This window comes from Rhipicephalus microplus, chromosome 9 (genome assembly GCF_043290135.1).
Source record: "Rhipicephalus microplus isolate Deutch F79 chromosome 9, USDA_Rmic, whole genome shotgun sequence".
NCBI lineage: Eukaryota > Metazoa > Arthropoda > Arachnida > Ixodida > Ixodidae > Rhipicephalus > Rhipicephalus microplus.
Window position 1 is genome coordinate 39217479 of NC_134708.1, and position 20470 is coordinate 39237948.

The following is a 20470-nucleotide window of genomic DNA, read 5'->3' on the forward strand; positions in this document are numbered from 1 at the left end:
GTAGTAACTTTCCCCTTTATAATCCCCCCTCTCTCTCTCTCTCTCTCTCTTTTTTCTAGCCACGTTACACATCAGCCTCGTAACTTCCTCGGCTCATTTTCCATGACCTCCCTTAGGCGCGTGTCTCGCACCGCTACATACTTAATTCTTCTCGCTGCCTAGTTGTCCTTGACTGCGTTTTTTTCGTGATCTAAAAAAAAAAAACTTGCTTTTGTTTGTCTTTTAAGCGTAACCGTTCCTCCTGTAAATGACCTCTCTTGTCCGCGCTTATCTTCTTCACCTGCGCCCTTCGTTCCACGAGTCGCGATACTCTGTGGCTGACCTTAATCTCGGTGAACGGGGTTTCTCGACGGTTAATTTAGGTAGCCGTGTCCGCATTCCAACGAAAATACGTTTCGAAAGACACTTGGCCCGACGCTGATTCAAACTCAAGCGAGTAACATCGGTTTTTACATCGGCAGTGAATCGAAAGAAACAATAATTTTCATAATCGAAACATAAAAATAAAAGGCGAGGAAATGAAACTGCTTTTGGACTGATGGAGTGATTTAATAATTATTTAACTGATCGCTTGATTCATTGAATTCACTTTGTGCACAACCAGCATATTTAATTATTACTGATTGTTCACAAGGTGAATCGACTTTTTTATTGCTTCGCTTCTTTTTTTTTCTTCTATGGAGTGTCTAGACTTGTGCGAAGCCAACTTCTATCGCCGTAACTTCTTTTCTTGTGATACCACTTTATATTAGCGTCATTTGATCATCCGACAATTTATTGTGTGTGGTGACGTTGTGGTGACAATTGAGATTCCAACATTTCCAAGTTCGCGCGCAGCAAGCACTCTCACTAAACCGCCACGGGTAGGCGTGCCTTTCCGCGAAACGCTGTAATTCTAAATTTGCGCGTTCAACCGCGCGGATCACCGTTCATTCGCTGCTCGCAGATTTCGCTGAGCGCATGCGTGCGTGTGTGCGTTTGTTTTTGAGTGATAGAGAGAGAGGGAGATAAAGCGTAAGTGAGCAAACAGATCGGTTCATAGGGGGCCCACTTGACCGTCAATAACTTTTCAAATTTCAAATTGATTTGCAGATTCGCATGCGTGTATGGAGGTGGAGCACTTTCAGAAGGAAAACCGAAAATATTAACGTTGTGTGAGGTTTCCTATCGAAATCGGCCAAATCGTCATTAGTAAGCATGGAAATTTATTGGCGGGACAGTTTTGGCTTGACTCTACCCGTACAAATGTAATAATTAACATTTCCATGCATACGTGCAGGTATATTTTCCTGAATGTACCTCATAATGTACGAGACAAGCTGGCAAAAAAACGAATGAAAAAAAAAAGTTTCGCCTTTTTTTTTCAACTTTCACGGTTGAGATCGCGCACCACCACCGAATAGCATAGTGCAAAATCCTGTAAGCCAAGTTTCGCGTGAATGCTACTCCGCGGTAGGCTTCTTACCGCTTTCGTCTTGGGAAACGACGGGAATGAAAACAAATGCTCCTCGTAAATTAAAAGTGCGGCGACGCACTCTAGCGCTTTTCTCATTCATATTGCTCTCCCCTGAGTGCTGCGAAAATCCTCGGTGACCTTGCAGCGTCTTTCTTAGGTCACGCCGTGCACACCGCGGCATCCAGTGGAGCTTGTAATCCTAGAAGCGTGCTCCGAATACTTTTTTTCTTTAGGTTAGGATATAGTCGTGTTCGTCGTGTTTTGTTTCGCTCGCTTCTGTTTGCCGTGCGTGCGGCACTTTCATTCGTGAGAGGATTCTCTACGGCGTTTTCAGCAGGAACCTTCGCGTCTTCTCTTACCGCAAGCTTCCCGTTTGTTCGGTAGCTTTAAATTTAGCTTCTTAGAGTGGCCGCGGTGGCTAAGGTACTCGGCTTCTGACCCGCAGGTCGCGGGATGGAATCCCGGTCGCGGCGGCTGCATTTCCGATGGAGGCGGAAATGTTGTAGGCCCGTGCATGTGCTCAGATTTGGGTGCACGTTAAAGAACTCCAGGTGGTCGAAATTTCCGGAGCCCTCCACTACGTCGTCTCTCATAATCATATTGTGGTTTTGGAACCTTAAATCCTATATATCATTAGCCTCTTAAAGTGGCGGAAAAAGTACAAATGAATCCCAACTTGTTTACAATGGAACGCACATGGTAGTTCGGGCTAGCCTCCTGCTATTACGCTAAGATGCCTAGTCTTAAAGGTATAATATTCTCTTGTCAAACTATGCTTGAACCGCCAGGGTGGTTCAGCTGATATGGCGTCCGCCATGGTGGCTTAGTAGTTACGGTGCCTGGTTTTCAACCCGAAGGTCGCAGGTTCGAACCCGGCGGCGACGATCGCATTTTAGTGGAGGTCAAATCGTATAGATGTCCGTGTACTTTGTGACGTCAGTGTTCCTTAAGGAACGCCGGTTTGATCGGGCGATCTCCGGAGCCTTCCGCCAAGGCGTTTCTCATAGTCATATCGTAGTTTTGGGGCGTGAAACCCCGGGTATTTATTACTTTTGCTGATGACCTGTTGCCCGGTTATTCCGACGACACGCGTTTGTGTTTTTGGCCGAGACGGTGGCGTTTCTATTTGATTGGGGCGGAAATCAAGAACACCTCTGCGGTCACAATTGGGCGTAACTTAGCAAGACCCATGGAAATCATGATAAGCCGTGGTCTTCCTTGCCCCGCATTTTAAATATATACTATGGTATTATCGCTTACTTTCTATTTATTTATTTATTTATTTATTTTTTATTTGTATTCCTTGTGTGCAGCACATAAGGGCCCGTGGGAGGGCGGTATCTGTCGTTCGTATCAGGCAGCTTAGCCTAACGCTGACAAAAGCTCGTTTACAGAAATAATTTCGGCTTCAACTTGTTCGACACTTTCACGTTTCATTTAAACACGTTGCCCCTCTCTCAACGTTGATCTTCTTTTTTTGCAGGTAAGACTTTCCGGCTGTGGACGGGCACTCGTGGCGAACACTGTCTCTTTTGGTCGCAGGTATGTTTCCATGTTTTTGCGCACTCGATCACACAGCCGTCCACGAAACATTTTTTTAGACAACTGGCTGGGACAAAACTTTAAGGTTTCCCGCCTTATGTGACCGTGTTCGGTCAAGCTCCCCAGTTCGGGTTGTCGGCGTGTTGCGGAACGGGCCGTAATTATAAACGTAGGGTTTCTATCCGGAAACAGCGGAAATATTTATGGTTTTCTTTCTGTTTCCTGGTCACTAAACTTTCGACGACAACCGTGCATGTTTACTGCGTATGCTAACGCGTCTAGCGCCCAGGAATTGACGCATGCGCGCCCCTGTTGTCACCTAGAAGCAATAAACTGTGAAATTCGATTTTTTTTTTTCACTCTAAGAAACGATGTCTTGAGTTATAAACATTTTCGCGTTGTTGCTCCAAACTAGAGCAGTGGTGTCCCGGACCATATAAAAAGTATAGTGGCGCCCGGGAATGCATCAGATATATATCTTTTCCAGAACAGGTACGTTGTAAAAGACTATAAATACTAACCGACATTAATGCCAGGAAAATTGTAGGGGATATTAATATAAGTAATTTTTATGTTAGTAATTTTCATTACCATTTCCTATGATAACATCCCCTATACTTTTCTGGCATTATTGTCTGTTCTCATATTGCTGTGTCTGACAAAAAAAAATCGAGCTCTTAAATTTAAACTTTCCTGCTTTGTAAATGAACACTCTTGGTTTTGATAATGAAGGGGGGGGGGGGGGGGGGGAGGGGGGCTCTTCAGTGACGTGTCACCGCAGCATGGCGCCAGGAAGAAACGGCTGCTCGTGACGTACTAGCGGCAAATCTGTCATCTGCTCATGGTGCGCTTAAACAGTGAGGAGGGCATTTTCTTCCGCTGACAGCGAGAGTGTGTGATTTAGACTACACTCAGGGCGCATAGTTCGCAAACTCACTGGAACTGTCTGTGTTGACCTGTCGCGATAATGTTCATTGCAGTGAAGCTGGCTGGTAGGCCGATGCTGAGAGACGGGAATGTAGAATCTGTTATTCGTGTTGGACTGACTCCGGTGTGTGGAGGGTGTAGACATTCGACATCGAAGAAACAAGAGCGTCTCATTTACGATGTCGCGAAATTGTGGCAGAACTTGTTTATGGACTTTATGCAAATTAAGCCTGTATGCATTTTAGTTTTTATATATATATATATATATATATATATATATATATATATATATATATATATATATATATATATATGCGATTACCGCAGCTGGATATCACAAGCGTGAAAAGCAAGTGCACTTTGTTTCCTGTAAAGCGTGCTTTGTGCCTCACACTACTGTCGTGCAACGAAGAGCACGCAGTGTTTTTTTTTTAATGCGAAGCATTTCTTTGCGAACTTCGGCCGGCAACTTGAGCCTATCTATCTATCTATCTATCTATCTATCTATCTATCTATCTATCTATCTATCTATCTATCTATCTATCTATCTATCTATCTATCTATCTATCTATCTATCTATCTATCTATTTATCTGCTGCACCTCTTGCGGTAGTTTTGTTCACATGGCAAGTTGCGAACCTGGTATGGTATGACATGATTGCATGGCGAACACAAGCCACAGACCCTAACATGATAATCATCACATAAGTGTCATGTAACAGCATGACTACATGCCACGCTCATGATGCGCTCACGGCCGTTTCGCTAGCGTCACATATACCAAATTTGGTGTGGCGGTACGTGAATGGTTGACGAAGGTATGATACTGGTGCAAACATGATAAACATAAGATGCGTGTCATGTAACAACATGACTACAAGCCACACTGATGATGCGCTCGCGGCCGTTTCACTAGCTTCACATGTGCCAAATTCGGTATTACGTGACGCTAATGGATGACGAAGGCATGTGACAGGTGTAAACATGATAATCATGAGATGCGTGCCATGTGAGAACATGACTACATTCTACAGTCAAGGCGCCAATACACTTCGCCGTTACAGGGCGCGCGTGCGCGCCGGCGTTCGTTTCGTCGCGTCACGCCGGCGTTGCCACGCCAGGTGCCGGTTCTGTCATACACTCGAAGATGCGCGCCACGCTGCGTTGCTTTGACGCATGCGCGTTTCAGCGCGTCCGGCGTCCCTCCGTCACGAAAAGAGAGAGACGCAGTGTTGTCAGCGTAAGGCATCGGCGCGAAATGCAGCATCTCGCATTTCGCGCCGCTTGCCGTCGGGCCGCGCCGATGGACGGTGGTGGCGCCTGGCGTCAGACTATAGAGTTCTCGCGTTTTGCTAGCGTAGCATCGCTGTGCCCAGCGTGCGCGCGCGTCAACGCTACATTGGGGTATACGGGTCCCTTCATGATGCGCTCGCGGCCGTTTAGCTAGCTTCACATATACCAAATTCGGTGCTACGTGATGTCAATGGATGACGAAATATATGGCTGGTGCAAACATCATAATTTTGACGTGCGTGTCATCTAAGAACATGACAACATACCACGCTAATAGCGTGCTCGCGGCCGTTTCGCTAGCTTCACATATACTAAATTTGGTACCACGTGACATAAATAGATGACGAAGGTAAACGACACATCCAAACATGATAATCATGACACGGAAGTCATGTACGGCATCATTTACCTCCACCTCGTAACGTTGTGCTGAATTTAAAGTGACATATCAACATTTCTCATTCGTGCTTCGCATATCATTGATTCCCTCTGATTGTGGGATCGGATTTTTTTTTTTTTGAAAGGTACTCAGCAACACTTTTTTTAACCTGGTCTGAAAACGTGGCCGATCACTACTCGAGCCTCCTGGGAGCATATTAGTCAAGGGTTATAGCGTAGCACGTGGCCTGGAGTGAACAATTAGTTCGCAATGTCAGCTATGAATCCCTCGATCTTTGCTCGACAAATGTTGCCGCAAACCAAAATGGCCACGCCATAAACCCCATGTCCGCTGCCCCTGGTCGATTTGAGCATCGTGAGATGAATAGTTACCATGGCAGACGCGTGGTGCCGCGACGAGTCCGCATGCTCTCTCGCTGTCGCACTGAAAGTAGGCCTCGCGTTTGAAGAAGACAAATAAAATTAATGACGTGACGCAGGTAATGACTTGCGCTGACGAACAAACGTACCTACGTGCCTCGTATCTTTGTTCCTGTGCGTAATTTTCAGCACACTCGTCGGCCCCGTTCCAATCTTGCACTTTAGGACACTCATACGTACATTTGATGATTTGTAAACCATTCTTTTGTGTCATAATACAAACTCATTGATTGATTGATTAATTGATTGATTGATTGATTGATTGACGCGAATAAATTGCGATGAAGAACTATTCAATGTATGTGACTAGTCCCTTTAAGTGCAACTTCTGGGCACTGTATGAACAGTGTACCGTTTAGCTTACCGTGCACCTTGTTTCCTGTGAAGCGTGCTTCATGCTCATCAATTATGTTCTGCAACGAAGCGCACCTTAACTTGCTTAGGCTGGTGTAATTGCGAGCGCAATATCGAATTTGTGTTAATCAACAGGGCAGTTTAGTTGCATTCTTTTGAACAGATTCAGTTTATATATATTCCTCGTTGTAGGTAAAATAGGGCCACCTGGTTGTGATGGTTAAGAATGGACGATTCGAAGGGCAAGACATTAAACTTCTTATTTGTCACAGCTTTGCTCTGCAAAATAAAGCACTCGCAATGCATTATTTCTTGCTGCTGAAGCAGCGCGCGGTGCTTGGATTAAGGGAGACACGCACAACGAGACTGTGGTACCGAGTTTTGTGCGATCAACTGTGAACGTTAAATCAAATTAATGGATACCTCGTGGCAGTATAGCCTTTTCCTGCGTCTGGTTTCCTTCTAATTTCCAAAGATACTGTGAATTTTAGGTCGCATCCCCCGCATTCGAATGCACGAAAAAAAAAAACATTCTCGCAATAGCGAGAATCTACAAACATAGCCATCTCGTGGGTCAACCGCACGCACTCGCAAAGGTACGTGCAATATTCACTTACTTAAAAGGGACAGCTGAGCACTGAAAGTAGGCCTCGCGTTCGAAGAAGACAAATAAAATTAATGGCTAATGAAAATAGAATTAATGACAAGTAAATTAATGACCGAACTATATGCGCCAAGCTGCGCATATAGTTTGGTTTCCCCTGTCTTCAGTTGGGTTCATATCGCCGTGAGTTCGACTCTAACGCGTAGGTATGAGCGAACGTTGTCTCTAGATAACCGATTCTTTGCGTAACGACGCGGTTATCTCGAGTAGTTGCGCATTCCGGGAGTACTGTACGTCAAGGTGCTACGTTACATCGACTCTGCTTTCGTACTTTGGCTGGGCACTGTAGAGCGTAAAGTAAACACAGAAAGTACAGGAATGCTAACGGCGACGCTTCTTTTTTTTTTTCATTAACCGGTGCAAGCGTAGACTAATACGCGCGCAAGGGGAGCTACAGCAAAACACGTTTGTAGCCTGGACGTGTCAAGAAAAAAAAAGAAGGAATGAAAGGGGGGTAGGGAGGGGCGTTTGTCAACGGTCATTGTTCATGGTTTGAGTTCCTCGAGTTCCTGCTCAGCGGTGTTTAAGCCGGTGAAGAATCGCGTCTTTGAACATGCTCTCAGTCAGTCAAGAACTTTAATATATGGTCCTGAGGAGTTTAAGCCACCAGGGTGCCCACGTGGGACATCCTAGCAGCCGCTACCGTAGGCGACGCCCGAGTCGGGGCGGGAACGTGGTCTCGAACATTTTTTTTTTTTTTTTGTTCTCCGTCCACGCCTCGTCGACGTTGTCGAGAGCAAAATGGCCTATCCCTCCCTCCCTGCTCCTTTCTTCACCATTGCCATCAACGTTCGCTATTTTTTCTGTAATTTTTAGAAAAGGAGTGAGCTTTCTGGAATAAGCGTTTTTCACCTGTTTTCTTGATTGTTCCTTCCAACGATGTTTTTTTTTTTTTGCTTAATCAACTTGAACACGTAAAGAGTCGCTTGCGACACAAAAGGCGAGTATTCTGTAAGTATATCAAGATTCCCTGGTAGTAGAACGGGGGCGTTGAAATGGAGGAGGAGAGAAATAAGTAGCAGGAAAGCGAGAAGCCTAATAGAGATGGGCGGCTTCGAGAATACGTCTTACTAAAGGAAGCGCAATGCCGGTGCGTGGCTGCTGGTCGTTAGAACAAAAAAAATGAAAGAACACCTCTCCGAAGAAAGTGTCTCGCGCCATCTATCAGAATTTGCGTGAAACGCCATTAGGGGTACGGGGGTTCAAACTTCTTCGCCGCTACCTCCTACACCAATCATCTCTCTCTCTCTCTCTCTTTTTATTCTGCTTCTTTATGTTATATTTCTAATTCTCCCTCACTTGTTTCGGTAGATGCGCAAATGCTCTCGCGTTTCTTCTTCTTTGTTTTCTATGAGAAAAAAAAAAGAAATTACGGCCAACTGCCGAACTATGTAGGTACACACATACGAAACGTTCTGCTGTACTGGAACGGCCCATTAAGATGCGTTTAAAGCGAGAAAAATTGTCGTTAGTGTTCTCAGTTTTTAATTTTATTTTCATCTATTACGTAATTTCAGCTGTGAGGTCATTTAACAGGAGAGTTTGAATTCACAGCGCGGCTACCTATTTCTAGAAAAAAAATCGGCTGCTTCTAACTTTTGTTCTTCTTTTCTCTAACTTAACTCATGGCTTAGTTTTTTTTTTTTTGCTTATGTTTGAACTACGAATAGCATCCTTATCACATTCTCTTGAGTTTCCACTCAATGCTATACGCCTAACAGCCATCTTATCTTTTTCCGTTTCGGTGTTCCCATCCGCCTTAGCTCAAATAACGTACGCGTGTTGATCTGAAACTAATAGTTTTTTTTTGTTTCACACTTCTCTTGCTCTAACTTTGCTTTCTCTCCCCCCTTCTATCTTTCGTTTTTTTGCTTCGTTTCTTCGTTCTCCGAGGATATGCGTACACGTTGTTCATCTTCGTGTGGTTAATTGCGAAGGGACCGCTGCTCTAGTCCCCTAACTCTCCTGTCCTTACTATGGTGGTGTTCTTGGAGTTATCGCTCGACTCTGTATCTTTTTATTTTCCTTTTAGTTTTAGGGTTTGAGCGTTCCCCATTGAATTTCAGTATTTCTCTATTACAATGTTCTTTGTCGCGCGCTGCTTTTTGAGCATAGCGCGCCAAAAATATTACCGCATTACTTTAAAGATGACGACTCACTGACTTGTACTTCAACTCTAGTAGAGTCGAGCAATCCGAAAATTCAAATAAAAAAAAATATCGCTTCTCAATCTTCGTGGAGAACACACGGCTGCTCTGTCGTTTACTTTCGTAATCTTTTCCCGTTGTTTATGTCTCGCAATTGTCTATCGAAGCGCAGACTTTCTTTCTATTATAAACTTAGGACCGTCACTCATACTGAGGAATTGTAGTTCCAATATCGGCACCTGCTTTCGAAATGGTTTGCCCAAGGCGCTCGAGAACTTTGATTTGAAGTCTTGCGGCAGCGCAGATTCAAGCTCTAGGATCGGTCAATGCAAATTTACCTTTATTTAACTTCTTGACATATTTCCTTCTTCTTTTGATCATTTTTTCGTTATATACGTAAGTTCGCTTGTCTTCTAAAAGTTTAGGTACGCAGTCTCTAGTTTTCTACGTACATGCGTCACCAGGAGTGCTTAAAGCCCTAACTTAAAGGCCTTTCTTAACCTGATCCACCAAAATGGGTGCAGTGAATGAAACAATACGATGGAATGATGTGGAGTATCTCTATTGCGGTGGTTACTTATTTATTCACTTATTCATTTTCACAAACTGCCGCATAATATGGGCTACCGCAGGAGTGACTGTTTTAATGATTTACAAGTATAAGAGAAAAAGAAAAGTACAAATAAACAAACAAGAATAAATCTTCTAATAAACAAAGCGGTAATCATTAATGCATTCATTCGTGAATTTTTTAAAGGCATTGATCTAGATGAACCAAGCAATGTATTCCATTTTTCTATAGTGGGCGGAATGAAGCTGAAATATATAGGTTAGTACACGGATAGAACGGCGTCAGGTTGAGATTGTGGCTATTTCTCGTCGGTCTTTCTTGTTAGTTTATGTTTAGCGTGGGGTAATAACAAGAATATGCAGCAACTTTAGGCATTCGAGATCGCATCGCCAGGACGGGGTTTGTAATCCTAACGCAGCACGGGGAGAGGGTTAGAAACCGTAACGGAGGAAAATGGCTGCATGAACTGCTACACGTGCATTGAACAAAGACCGACATGTAGAGGAGAACGCAGCACACGATGTGGTTAGCAGAGAGTGGGCCGCAGAAACAAACTCTGGTCCAAGACACAGGTTTCCGAGAAGAGAAGCCTGTGTGTGTGTTATTACGTAACAGCGGATCAGTTTAAGCCGGCGACAAAACGATTTGGTCGGATAAAAAAAAAACACTCGGCATGTTCACGGAGTCAATGATGATGAGTGGGCGAAGCTCGGGATGGATGTCGGTAAACCGTGAATCCCCCTGTAAACCTTGCCCAGTCGATCATCATTTAAAGACGGCGGGCACGCTCTGCAGCCGTTTTCCGAGTCCTCCGCTCTGCCGCCTTGGCTTCGTCGCTCGTACTCGAAGCACACAGACTGCCGGCGAAAGAGGAAGCGCGCGAAGAGCGAACGCATTTTAATGCAAGAGCGAACACGAGAGCACGTGTCGTAGTGGAGCGAGCGCCGCAGCACCATCTAGGGAACAATCCGGGTACTTGTGGATGGATGGATGGATGGATGGATGGATGGATGGATGGATGGATGGATGGATGGATGGATGGATGGATGGATGGATGGACGGACGGACGGACGGACGGACGGACGGACGGACGGACGGACGGACGGACGGACGGACGGACGGATGGATGGATGGATGGATGGATGGATGGATGGATGGATGGATGGATGGATGGATGGATGGATGGATGGATGGATGGATGGATGGATGGATGGATGGATGGATATGGCTGTACCCTTTAGATCGGGTGGTCGCTAGCGCCACCAAGCCGTAATACTTAATGAACCTAAAACTATATTTATTTATTTTTCCTTAAAAAGTGAATTTGAGGATTCGTACTTTGCAGTGAAGAGTTTAATTTTCACTCGTGCCTTGACTTTAGCCACCAATCAGATAACCTCCTTCTAGTTAAGTATACTTGCTTAAGGTCTATTTTGCCCTCCCGGTCCCTAAACCCCAGTGCCTTGTAAAGCTCTACGCCATCATCCTGAACTATAGGGTGAAGCCCTTTACAGAACATTATCAAGTGTTCGGCAGTTTCTTCTTCCTCTCCACACGCACTGCATACTGTGTCTACCCCTTCGTATTTGTCCCGATATGTCTTGGTTCGCAGTACTCGCGTCCTTGCCTCAAACAGTAGAGAACTACCCCGAGTATTATCATAGATCCTTTCCTTGGCAATTTCCTGCTTAAAAGTTCGATAGATCTCTAGTGCGGACTTCTTAATCATGCCATTTTCCACATGTCAGTCTCCGTTTCCTTCACTTTCTTCTTAACCGGTGGTTCTTTTTGGTTTGGCCACCTGCTGTTGTCTAAGTATTTACCAGTAAACTTCCTGGTTCGCTTCCTCCATTTTGTATCGACATTCTTCATGTACAAGTAGCTGAAAACCTTCCTAGCCCAACGCTCCTCCTTCATTTCTCTCAATCGCTTCTCAAATTTTATCTTGCTGCTAGCTTCCCTGCCCTCAAATAATGCCCATCCCATATCACCTTGTACTCCCTGATTTGGTGTATTCCCGTGAGCTCCTAAAGCAAGCCTACCTATTTCACGTTGCTTAATTTCTAATCTTGCTTGAACTTCTGATCTCATGCACAAGACCGCATTGCCGAACGTCAGCCCAGGAACCATGACCCCTTTCCATATTCCTCTCACAACATCATACCTATTGTAATTCCACAGTGCCCTATTTTTCATCACTGCTGCATTCCTGTTACCTTTAGTCGTCACGTATATTTCGTGTTCCCTCAGATACTCGGTCCCATTGCTTATGCATACGCCCAGATATTTGTATTTATCTGTTATCTCAAGCGTGACCTCCTGTATCCTAAACTCACTACCTTCGTTGTCATTGAAAATCATGACTGCTGACTTTTCCTTACTGAATCTAAAATATAACCTATCTCCCTCATTACCGCAGATGTCCATCAATCTCTGCAAATCTTCCTTATTGTCGGCCATTAGCACTATATCATCTGCGTACATTAATGCTGGTAGTGTCTGATCAATAGGTTTTCCTTGTTTGACTAAAGAGAGGTTGAAGCCCAGCCCACTTCCTTCTAATTTTGCCTCTAATCCTTGTAGGTACATCATGAATAATAAGGGTGACAGGGGGCACCCCTGCCTAAGCCCCCGTTTTACCTCTGCAGGCTTGGATACCTGTTTTTCTCACTTTATAACTACCTTGTTACCTTTATAGGTACCCTTTAAAAGATTAGTGACTACATGTTCCACGCCTAGTGTGTCCAGTATTCCCCATAATTCCTCTTGAACCACGCCATCGTACGCTCCCTTGATATCCAAGAATGCTAGCCACAGGGGCCTGTGTTCCTTTTCTGCTATTTCGGTGCACTGCGTCAGTGAGAACAGATTGTCTTCCAACCTCCTGTGTTTCCGAAACGCATTCTGCAGTTCCCCCAGCACCCCCTCATCTTCTATCCATACCTGCAGTCTTTCCTTTATAATCTGCATCGCGAGCCTGTAGACCACTGATGTCAGTGTTATAGGACGGTAGTTGTTTATGTCAGCTTTGTCCCCCTTTCCTTTATAGATCATGCTCATCCTGCTAAGTTTCCATCCATCGGGAACTTCACCATCGATTATTATTTTGCTCACTGCCTCTCTCAAAGCCTGCTTAGACTTCGGACCTAATGTCTTTATCAGCCTAATTGGAATGCCATCTGGGCCTGTTGATGTACTACTAGGAACCCTTTTCTCAGCCCTTTCCCACTCTCGTTGTGAAAATGGAGCCATTGCACCACTTGATTCGTCCTTGTCTATTGTGGTGCATGAAGTACTTTTTTGTTGAAATTTTTCTGTCACCCTTGTTCTTATATATTCAATAGCTTCGTCCCCTTCTAGCCTGGCACCTTGAGCTGTAGTTATAAAACTCTGCTCTATGCTCGTCTCATTTTTTAGGGAGCTTAGATGGTTCCAAAATTTCGCAGCTGCCTTTCTATCTTTTTTATGTACTTCTGCCAGCCACTGAGCTCCCTTTCTTCTAATCTTTTCATTGATCAGAAGGGATGCAGCTCTTCTACAGCTTAGAAAGGTTTCCCATTTTCTTTCAACATCATCTGTCGGTTCACCCCGCTGCTTAGCATGTCTGTGTTCGTTTTGCTATGGCTCTCTTAACTTCCTCATCCCACCAACTTTTGGGTTTGTGTCTTCTCTTCCAGGGTGACTTGTTACGCGTCTTAGCAAGCTCTAGCTCAAAGAGTCTAATTAGATTTGTGTATGTCCACACTGTCTTATTATCCTCCGTGATTACTTTCTCAATTTGTTTAGTGGCTATTCAATTTGCCTTTCTGAATAAAAATTTTCCTGTAGTTGCTCATCTTGTCTCCTTCCCACTTTCACTGCTCTTCCAAAACTTAGCTTGATACGTTTGTGATCACTACCAGACTTCTGGAGCCACCTTCATTTATGTGCATTCTCCTGAGCTTATCATACATCCTATGTGACATCAGTGCATAATCTATCGTCGACTGCAGCCTTCCTACCTCCCATGTTATTTGCCCTACACACTTCTTGGTAGTGTTGCAAATGATCTAGCGGTCTAGCGGTGCGAGCGCCATCTAGTGAACGCTGAGTACTAGCGGCGGCTACTACAATTCCGGACTTGCCTACGCCTTAAGGAGCTTCGCGCCTAAAACTATCATCGTCATCGTCGTTATCATGAACCCGCGTGCATTATTTTCGTCATCATGTTCTTCATCTTGGGCTTTGCTCTCCGAACTTGCGTGCCGATTTGTCCGGCCGGAGGATAGTACGTGAGAGCATGAGGGCAGATTGAGAGAAAAAGGAAAAGAAAGCGTAAAAAAGAAATACAGAGGAGGGAATACAATGAAAAAGCAGCAAAGTGGAAACAGATAGAGCGAAAGAAGAAAGTTGGGGAGAAAACATAAACGATCCCAATAAACTAACACAAAATGATATAGAGAAGAGTACGGAGTTAACATGGCTGTGTGTAGTGCATATAGAGTGTTAGATAGTGAAGTGGGAAAAGAGATCAGTAGGTAAAGTATGACACAGTCTTGTGTGGTATAGTTTAGCATGCGGTGTGAAAGGTAAATGGAAGTGACGAGGAAGAAAAGAAGGGAAGACAATGGCACTAGCTAGGCCGCCTCTGTTTTCGCACCACCGATTCGTTGCCGCCGTAGTTTTCGTTTTTTTTTTTTCATGGAAGAAATTACCACAGTTTAAATAGTTGAATTGTATGTTTTATCACATCCGATGCCATACCAGGCATCTACGCATAGGTGCGCAAGCATCCCTTCAATGAAAGGCAGAGGTTAACGCTTTACCCCAGCGCCCCGGCTTTTCCCGATTCTTTCGCACTCTGGCGCTTGAGATCAGTTTGAAGTGCAACGACTGGGTATCCGGAGGGCGGCCGCCCACCACAGCCTCAATGCGCCCATGCCATGTTGCAACTAAAAGCCCGCATATTCAGCGCCTTACGTGAAGCGTGCATACTGCGTTACAGCGCTTTAATCGGTAACGCCAGTTTATGACGCTAAGGTACCGCGCTGATTGACCAATACCGTGTCACAGGGGAACTTTTGATCGACGTCGGGGCTGAAGATTATTAGGCTCGATCCGAATGAGGTGTTGCTACACAGTCGTGCTCTAGTAAGGATCATGCCCTATCGGGATTGAAATGATCGCGATCAGCGCACTGTGATATGGCTCCCAAATCGCGACTTGACAGACGTCTGCGTCAAGTGGGATACGGATTAGTTTGAAGCGTATACCAGCGACCATTGTTGACGGCGATCGATAACTTCGATCAAGATTAGTGCTGGTCGCGATCGAAAGTGCCCGTGTGATACCGATATAATTCTTCTTTGATGAGCAAAGAATACGCGCTGAGTACCGGCGGTTTTGCGTCGAAATTAAAACAAAAAAAATGATCATGGGGCAGTAAGGTACCACGTTAGTGGCATTGTAACACCGTATTGAACTCAGGCCTACGTGGCCTGAGATATTATCGGGATTCAAGTATTCACCCCATCGCGATGTGCTCCGCAGTATGCCTAAACCGTTATGCTTATTAAGGAACGCTGGTGAACGCACACTAACTAAAAGCATACGAAATGTTGCTCAAGCTAGATCAGATACAAGCGCTACCACACATTACAGTAGCGGCGTGCCTTCCTTAGCACCATGCGGAACCCCCCCCCCCTCCCCACCACAGCGCCCTGCTCAATGTGTGTACTCTACGGGTGCAGCAAGAAAAAGGTTGTAACTATCCCCGTTGTTTCGAAAGCCTGTACACAGAGTAGCGAAGCCGGAGGTATTACTGGAAACGTGTTCATCGTTTCTCACGAAACCAACGTCGCGACGCAAGCGGTCTGGCGATTCTGGTGTAGCAAAGAGTCAAGAGGGTGGGCTTTAAGGAGTGTAGCGGGGAAACACGTAGCGATGAACTCGACTGAGTGAGAGCGACGGAGCAACGAAGCGTTGTTCAGGCGGCACGTTCCGGTCTGCAAGACCTAAATCCCGGCTTCTCCATTGCCTCCTCTTTTATTTTTTTCTCTCTCTCTCTTGCCATGACGTCTTTCCGTAATGTCTCTCTTTCTTTCAAGTACACACGCAAACGCACCCTTTTAGTTAGTGTTCGCAACTTCCCTCGCCTCATCTCAGGGATTGTTTGGTATATACGTTAGTTGTTTCTTGAACGGTGGCTTACGTTCCTAAAGACCCAGGCATTCTTTTTTTGTCTTCTCGGCTTTTGTCTGAGCTGGAGTTTTAATAAGCGTTGCCGACGTCGCATCTCCGTGTTCCGTTGGTGGTGTTATTTTTTTTTTTGTCTACGATGGAGTGTGTCACGTCTGTGCCTGCCTGATCCTCCTCCTCCTCCTTCTTCTTCTTCTTCTTCTTCTTCTTCTTCTTCTTCTTCTTCTTCTTCTTCTTCTTCTTCTTCTTCTTCTTCTTCTTCTACTACTTCTACTTCTTCTACTTCTACTTCTACTTCTTCTTCTTCTTCTTCTTCTTCTTCTTCTTCTTCTTCTTCTTCTTCTTCTTCTTCTTCTTCTTCTTCTTCTTCTTCTTCTTCTTCTTCTTCTTCTTCTTCTTCTTCTTCTTCTTCTTCTTCTCTTTCTTCTCCTCCTTCTTCTCCTTCTCCTTCTCTTCCTCCTCCTCCCCGACGTCAGGCTTCTGTATGCACTTGCTTTTCGCATGTGGTGTATACGGTACTGTTCACCGTCTCCGGGGCTGCAATCTCGTTCTCTCTCTCTCTCTCTCCCTCTCTTTCTTTCTCTCTCTGCGTGCGTGCGTGTGTGTGTGCGCTTTCCTGCCCACGTTTCACTCGCTCTGTGAAATCACCCATTCTGAAGAAGGATTACGGTATAGCCCTAGATGAAGATATGAACAAATTCTCGGAACCAAACGAATCTGCCTACGCTCCCTCCTCGTTCCAACTCCTAGAAATAATGTGTATTTGTATACACACTGAATTTCTAGTTTTCTTGTTTATTATTATTATTATTATTATTATTGGCGTGCACGTCCTCCTCCAGCTTTCAGTTTCGATTCGTCGAACTTGCGCATTTCTTTTAATAACAATTTTCCTTTCTAAGCTTTCGCATCCGCCGGCTGTTCTCGGACCTCGGTGGGGCGTATCTCAAGCATGATACGGGAAACTAGAGAGTTCAATTTAAGGTACCTAAGGCACTCTGTGCGAATTTTAACCACTCTTAAACTCTCCTGTACGCTTACTGTACCGTAAATTATTTGTAAAACTATTTTCTTTGCAAGCTGTGCAAGTTTCTTTTATTCTTTCGTTGTTGATTTTTTTTGTGTGTGACAAAAAAAAAACAAATGACGTGACTGCGACGAACGCGCTCCACGCAACCCGACCGTTTGGCTTCCGGACTTGAGCGCACGGCGGATTTAAAAGGATTGCGCCCTCTTCCTCGCTTACGATGCCTCGTTCCTAGGACGAGATTCTCCGAAGAAATTAAACAAGGCTCACGTCTCTCAAGAGCCAAAGTGCAGTAAGGCCGCGCCAACAACGTCGACCCGAGAGCAAGCTCGCGCGGCAGTTGGAGGTCGTATAAGCCGGACGTTCAACAGAAGCGGGATCTCCGCGAGTCCCGGCCGTTCTTCTACTTCTGGCTGTATGGGTTACGATGCGCGAACCCATCGCTGTCACAACAGCCGGCTTATCGGCGGTGCCCACGGTGGCGAGCTCAGGGCACTCGCTATACGTTCGCGTGTTTGGTGTACGAGTCCGGGGTTTGCTGTCTGAAGCTGCGCTCTCCTCTCTCGATTTATCTCACTGTTTGTGTTTCTTCCTTTCGCTCTTTTTTTAATTATTTCGTCTTTTTGTTTTTCTTCTTCTGATTTAATTTCTTTTCCTTCACTTACTTGTCGATTGAATAGCTCGTACCTCCTACCACGTTTCTTGTGTGGTCGTATTTCGTGCCTCTGTTGATGTACCTGTTTCTTTTTTCTTTTCTTTTTTACGCACGAGCGTAGAGTTTCTCACAAAACTGTCCGGAAGCAAAATCTGGCCTCACCGTCTATGCGAATTTTCTAAGGACCCCTCTGCTGCGATGACAATTATGATATACGTTCACGTTTACTTTTAGGCTGCCTACGGAGAGAAGCGCACGAGGAATGAAAGGGACACCGCTGCTTTTGTGCCTTCATTCCTTCTGTGCTTGTCTCCGTGCGCTGCTTTAGGAGTAAACATGAACTATCATAAACTCGCCCAACTTTCGATGCTGCTGATGGTATACGTGTTTGCGAGGTTTGTGTTGGCTGTCGAGGCTTCGCCTAAAGAGCTGATACGACTGTGCAACTAAATGTCTTTCTAAAACAAAAGCTTTAATAAACGGATACCGCTAAGCCGTTTTACATGTCGAAACTAAATTTCACTCGTCTGCAGGTCATGAGCGAACGGCGAAGGGAAGAAGCAGACGATAAGTGGTCCAAGAGTGAAAGCTGACCGTGTCGTCTGTCTTCTAAGTGTATAGCGGCTGGCCGCTACACTTTGCGCTTTGTAAAACGCCACATTTAGACAAATGCTCTCAGCTATTCGGTCATTCCAGTGACGCTGGCGGCGCCATGTAGCCTGGCTCCAAAGCTGTCGCACGGTGATAAAACTGCGACGCAGTTCGGTCTCTCAGTAGTCACGAAGCAATGAACGCGTCTTCACGCTCTGCGACGCTGACGTAAACGCTCGCGAAATCACCTTCTCGTCCGCCCTTTCGACCTTCGGCTGCGCCGCCTATAGTCACTAGAATGACCGAATGCAAAACGTGTTTCCGTGCAATCTTAAGTGAAAATAGTTCATTTTGGACCGCTTTAACTCAAAATTAACTTATACAACGGTTCTAACCAAACGCGGCTTTGATGTGTCCGGGCTCTTCGGGAACCAAGTCAATCTGAATCCGGCTCATAAAACAGCATCGCAGCGCGAGTTATTCCTGTAGCCAATAAATAGCACAGACTGACACTAAAAAGGCACCTGAAAAGGTTTATGATTGACCCCTGTTTATGTCGAAAAAAAAATCGCATATAATCGCATTCAGAGTTAAAGACGCCGCATATGCCGCGGACAAGCAACCAGAAAGAGCCAGACAGTCAGGCTTGAAGTTTTGCAATAATTAGAAAAGTACACAAGCGCCACGTCTGGCAATTCGGCAGTACTAGCGTCCGTCGTGATAGACGTCACTTCCCAATAGAATAGCAACAGGTGTTGGTCGAATAAAATAGATTCAATTTAGGAAAGTTTCAATAAGAAAGCACAAATTTGTGGGGGGGGGGGTCTTTTTTTTTTTGCCACGTAGACCTTGCCCTTAACGTATAATATTTAGTGTCTGTTTTTTTTTTGTTACATGTTTTTACCGGTGCAAACCTTGAGATAACTTCACACTGGAATATGTCGTTATATTAGACTGTCGGTGACACAATCACCTTGGTTACTTTACGCGATGTATAAGGATAAAAGGCCGAATACCTTTCAAAAACACCCTTCAGTTGCGTCTAAGATGAAGAAAATTGCGAGGGCTTAAGTCCCAAACCATAATATGATTTATGAGAGACGCAGATACAGGAGGGCCCCGGAAATTCCGACCGTCTGAGGGTTCTCCAACGTCCACTTAAATCTAAGCATACGGCACTCAGAGTTTTTCCCGTGCATCTAAAATGGGGATGTCGTGGTCGGGGCTCGATTCAACCACCTTCGGGACAGTATTTGGGCACCATGACCACTAGACTGCCCTAAAGGGTTCTCTGTAAAATCTACCTGCGGTATTTGAGCGGTGGAATCGAAGGGTACGCTCAACAGTTCGCACCGTGGAGCGTATCAGGCCGCGGAGCGTACTGAAAGGGTTAAGCTCACAAGTATGGCCACAGCAGTTGACTTGCTTGTGGGTCGGACGAGAGGATACCATACATCTAAAGCAAAGACATGTAAGCATTTCACCGTCTCTAGCCACTTTTCCTGCAAATCAAGCTGCATTACAATACGCTACCTTTCCTGTAACCGTAGAGCGCTAATTACCTTAAAGAATGCAGCCGCGCTCCAGAGCTGGTGTGCCCTGATTTCGCGCCATTCCGAAATGTGCGAAACGAATTTCCGATTCTAAGGAGTTCTCGAACTTTCGCTATTTCACTTCTTTCTCGAGCCTGTATACTCAAGAACCGATAAAGAAGGCAATGGCCACGACGCGGATGAAATTAAAGAAGCTTGGCGTTCCGCGTGTAATTCCTCGCTTTTCTTTATTGCTTCTTCAGTTAATTGCGCACTAATGAGTCTGAAAGCGCTTATATATCGCTGTGGCTCTTTTATCTGGCGCGCCGGCGGTGCGCGGGCCATTTATAAGCGGCCTTTTTCTTCGTTTTGTTTTACGCCGGTGTCTCGGGAAGTTCGTGATTTCTAATAGCTTCGCATAAATCTCCACTTCAGCCTAGCAATTTTGCTGTAACCATTCTATCGTTCTTTCTTTGTTTTCAAAACTATAATAATAGTTACGCGTTTCTGTTTGTTTTGTTTTTTTCGTCTTTCTGCTTCGTCGTGCCCTGCAAACGCCGCATGCTGCCGCAGCTTGATATAAGTTTGCTGAATTCTTCGACGTGCTCATTGCCTTGTGGCTCCAGATTTCTGTTCTTTTTTTGCTTCCATTTTGGATTTACGACAGGAATGTCAGGTGTGGCCTGAGAGTATAAGCTTCGTGGGGAGTGATGAT

General features: G+C 45.2%; 1 protein-coding gene across 2 annotated transcripts in view; it reads left to right on the forward strand.

Annotated features, from left to right (window-relative positions):
• Positions 1-20470, forward strand: part of mib1 (E3 ubiquitin-protein ligase mind bomb 1) — a 482913-nt gene that overhangs the window by 300306 nt on the left and 162137 nt on the right. The window contains exon 13 of one of the 2 annotated variants that reach the window (XM_075873462.1): positions 2940-2958. The exons of the other annotated variant lie outside the window; for it this stretch is intronic. Within the exon in view, the coding sequence (XP_075729577.1) occupies positions 2940-2943 (4 nt within the window). The 3' untranslated portion in view covers positions 2944-2958. Of the gene's footprint in view, positions 1-2939; positions 2959-20470 lie in introns of those variants that run through there. 2 annotated transcript variants of the gene reach the window in all.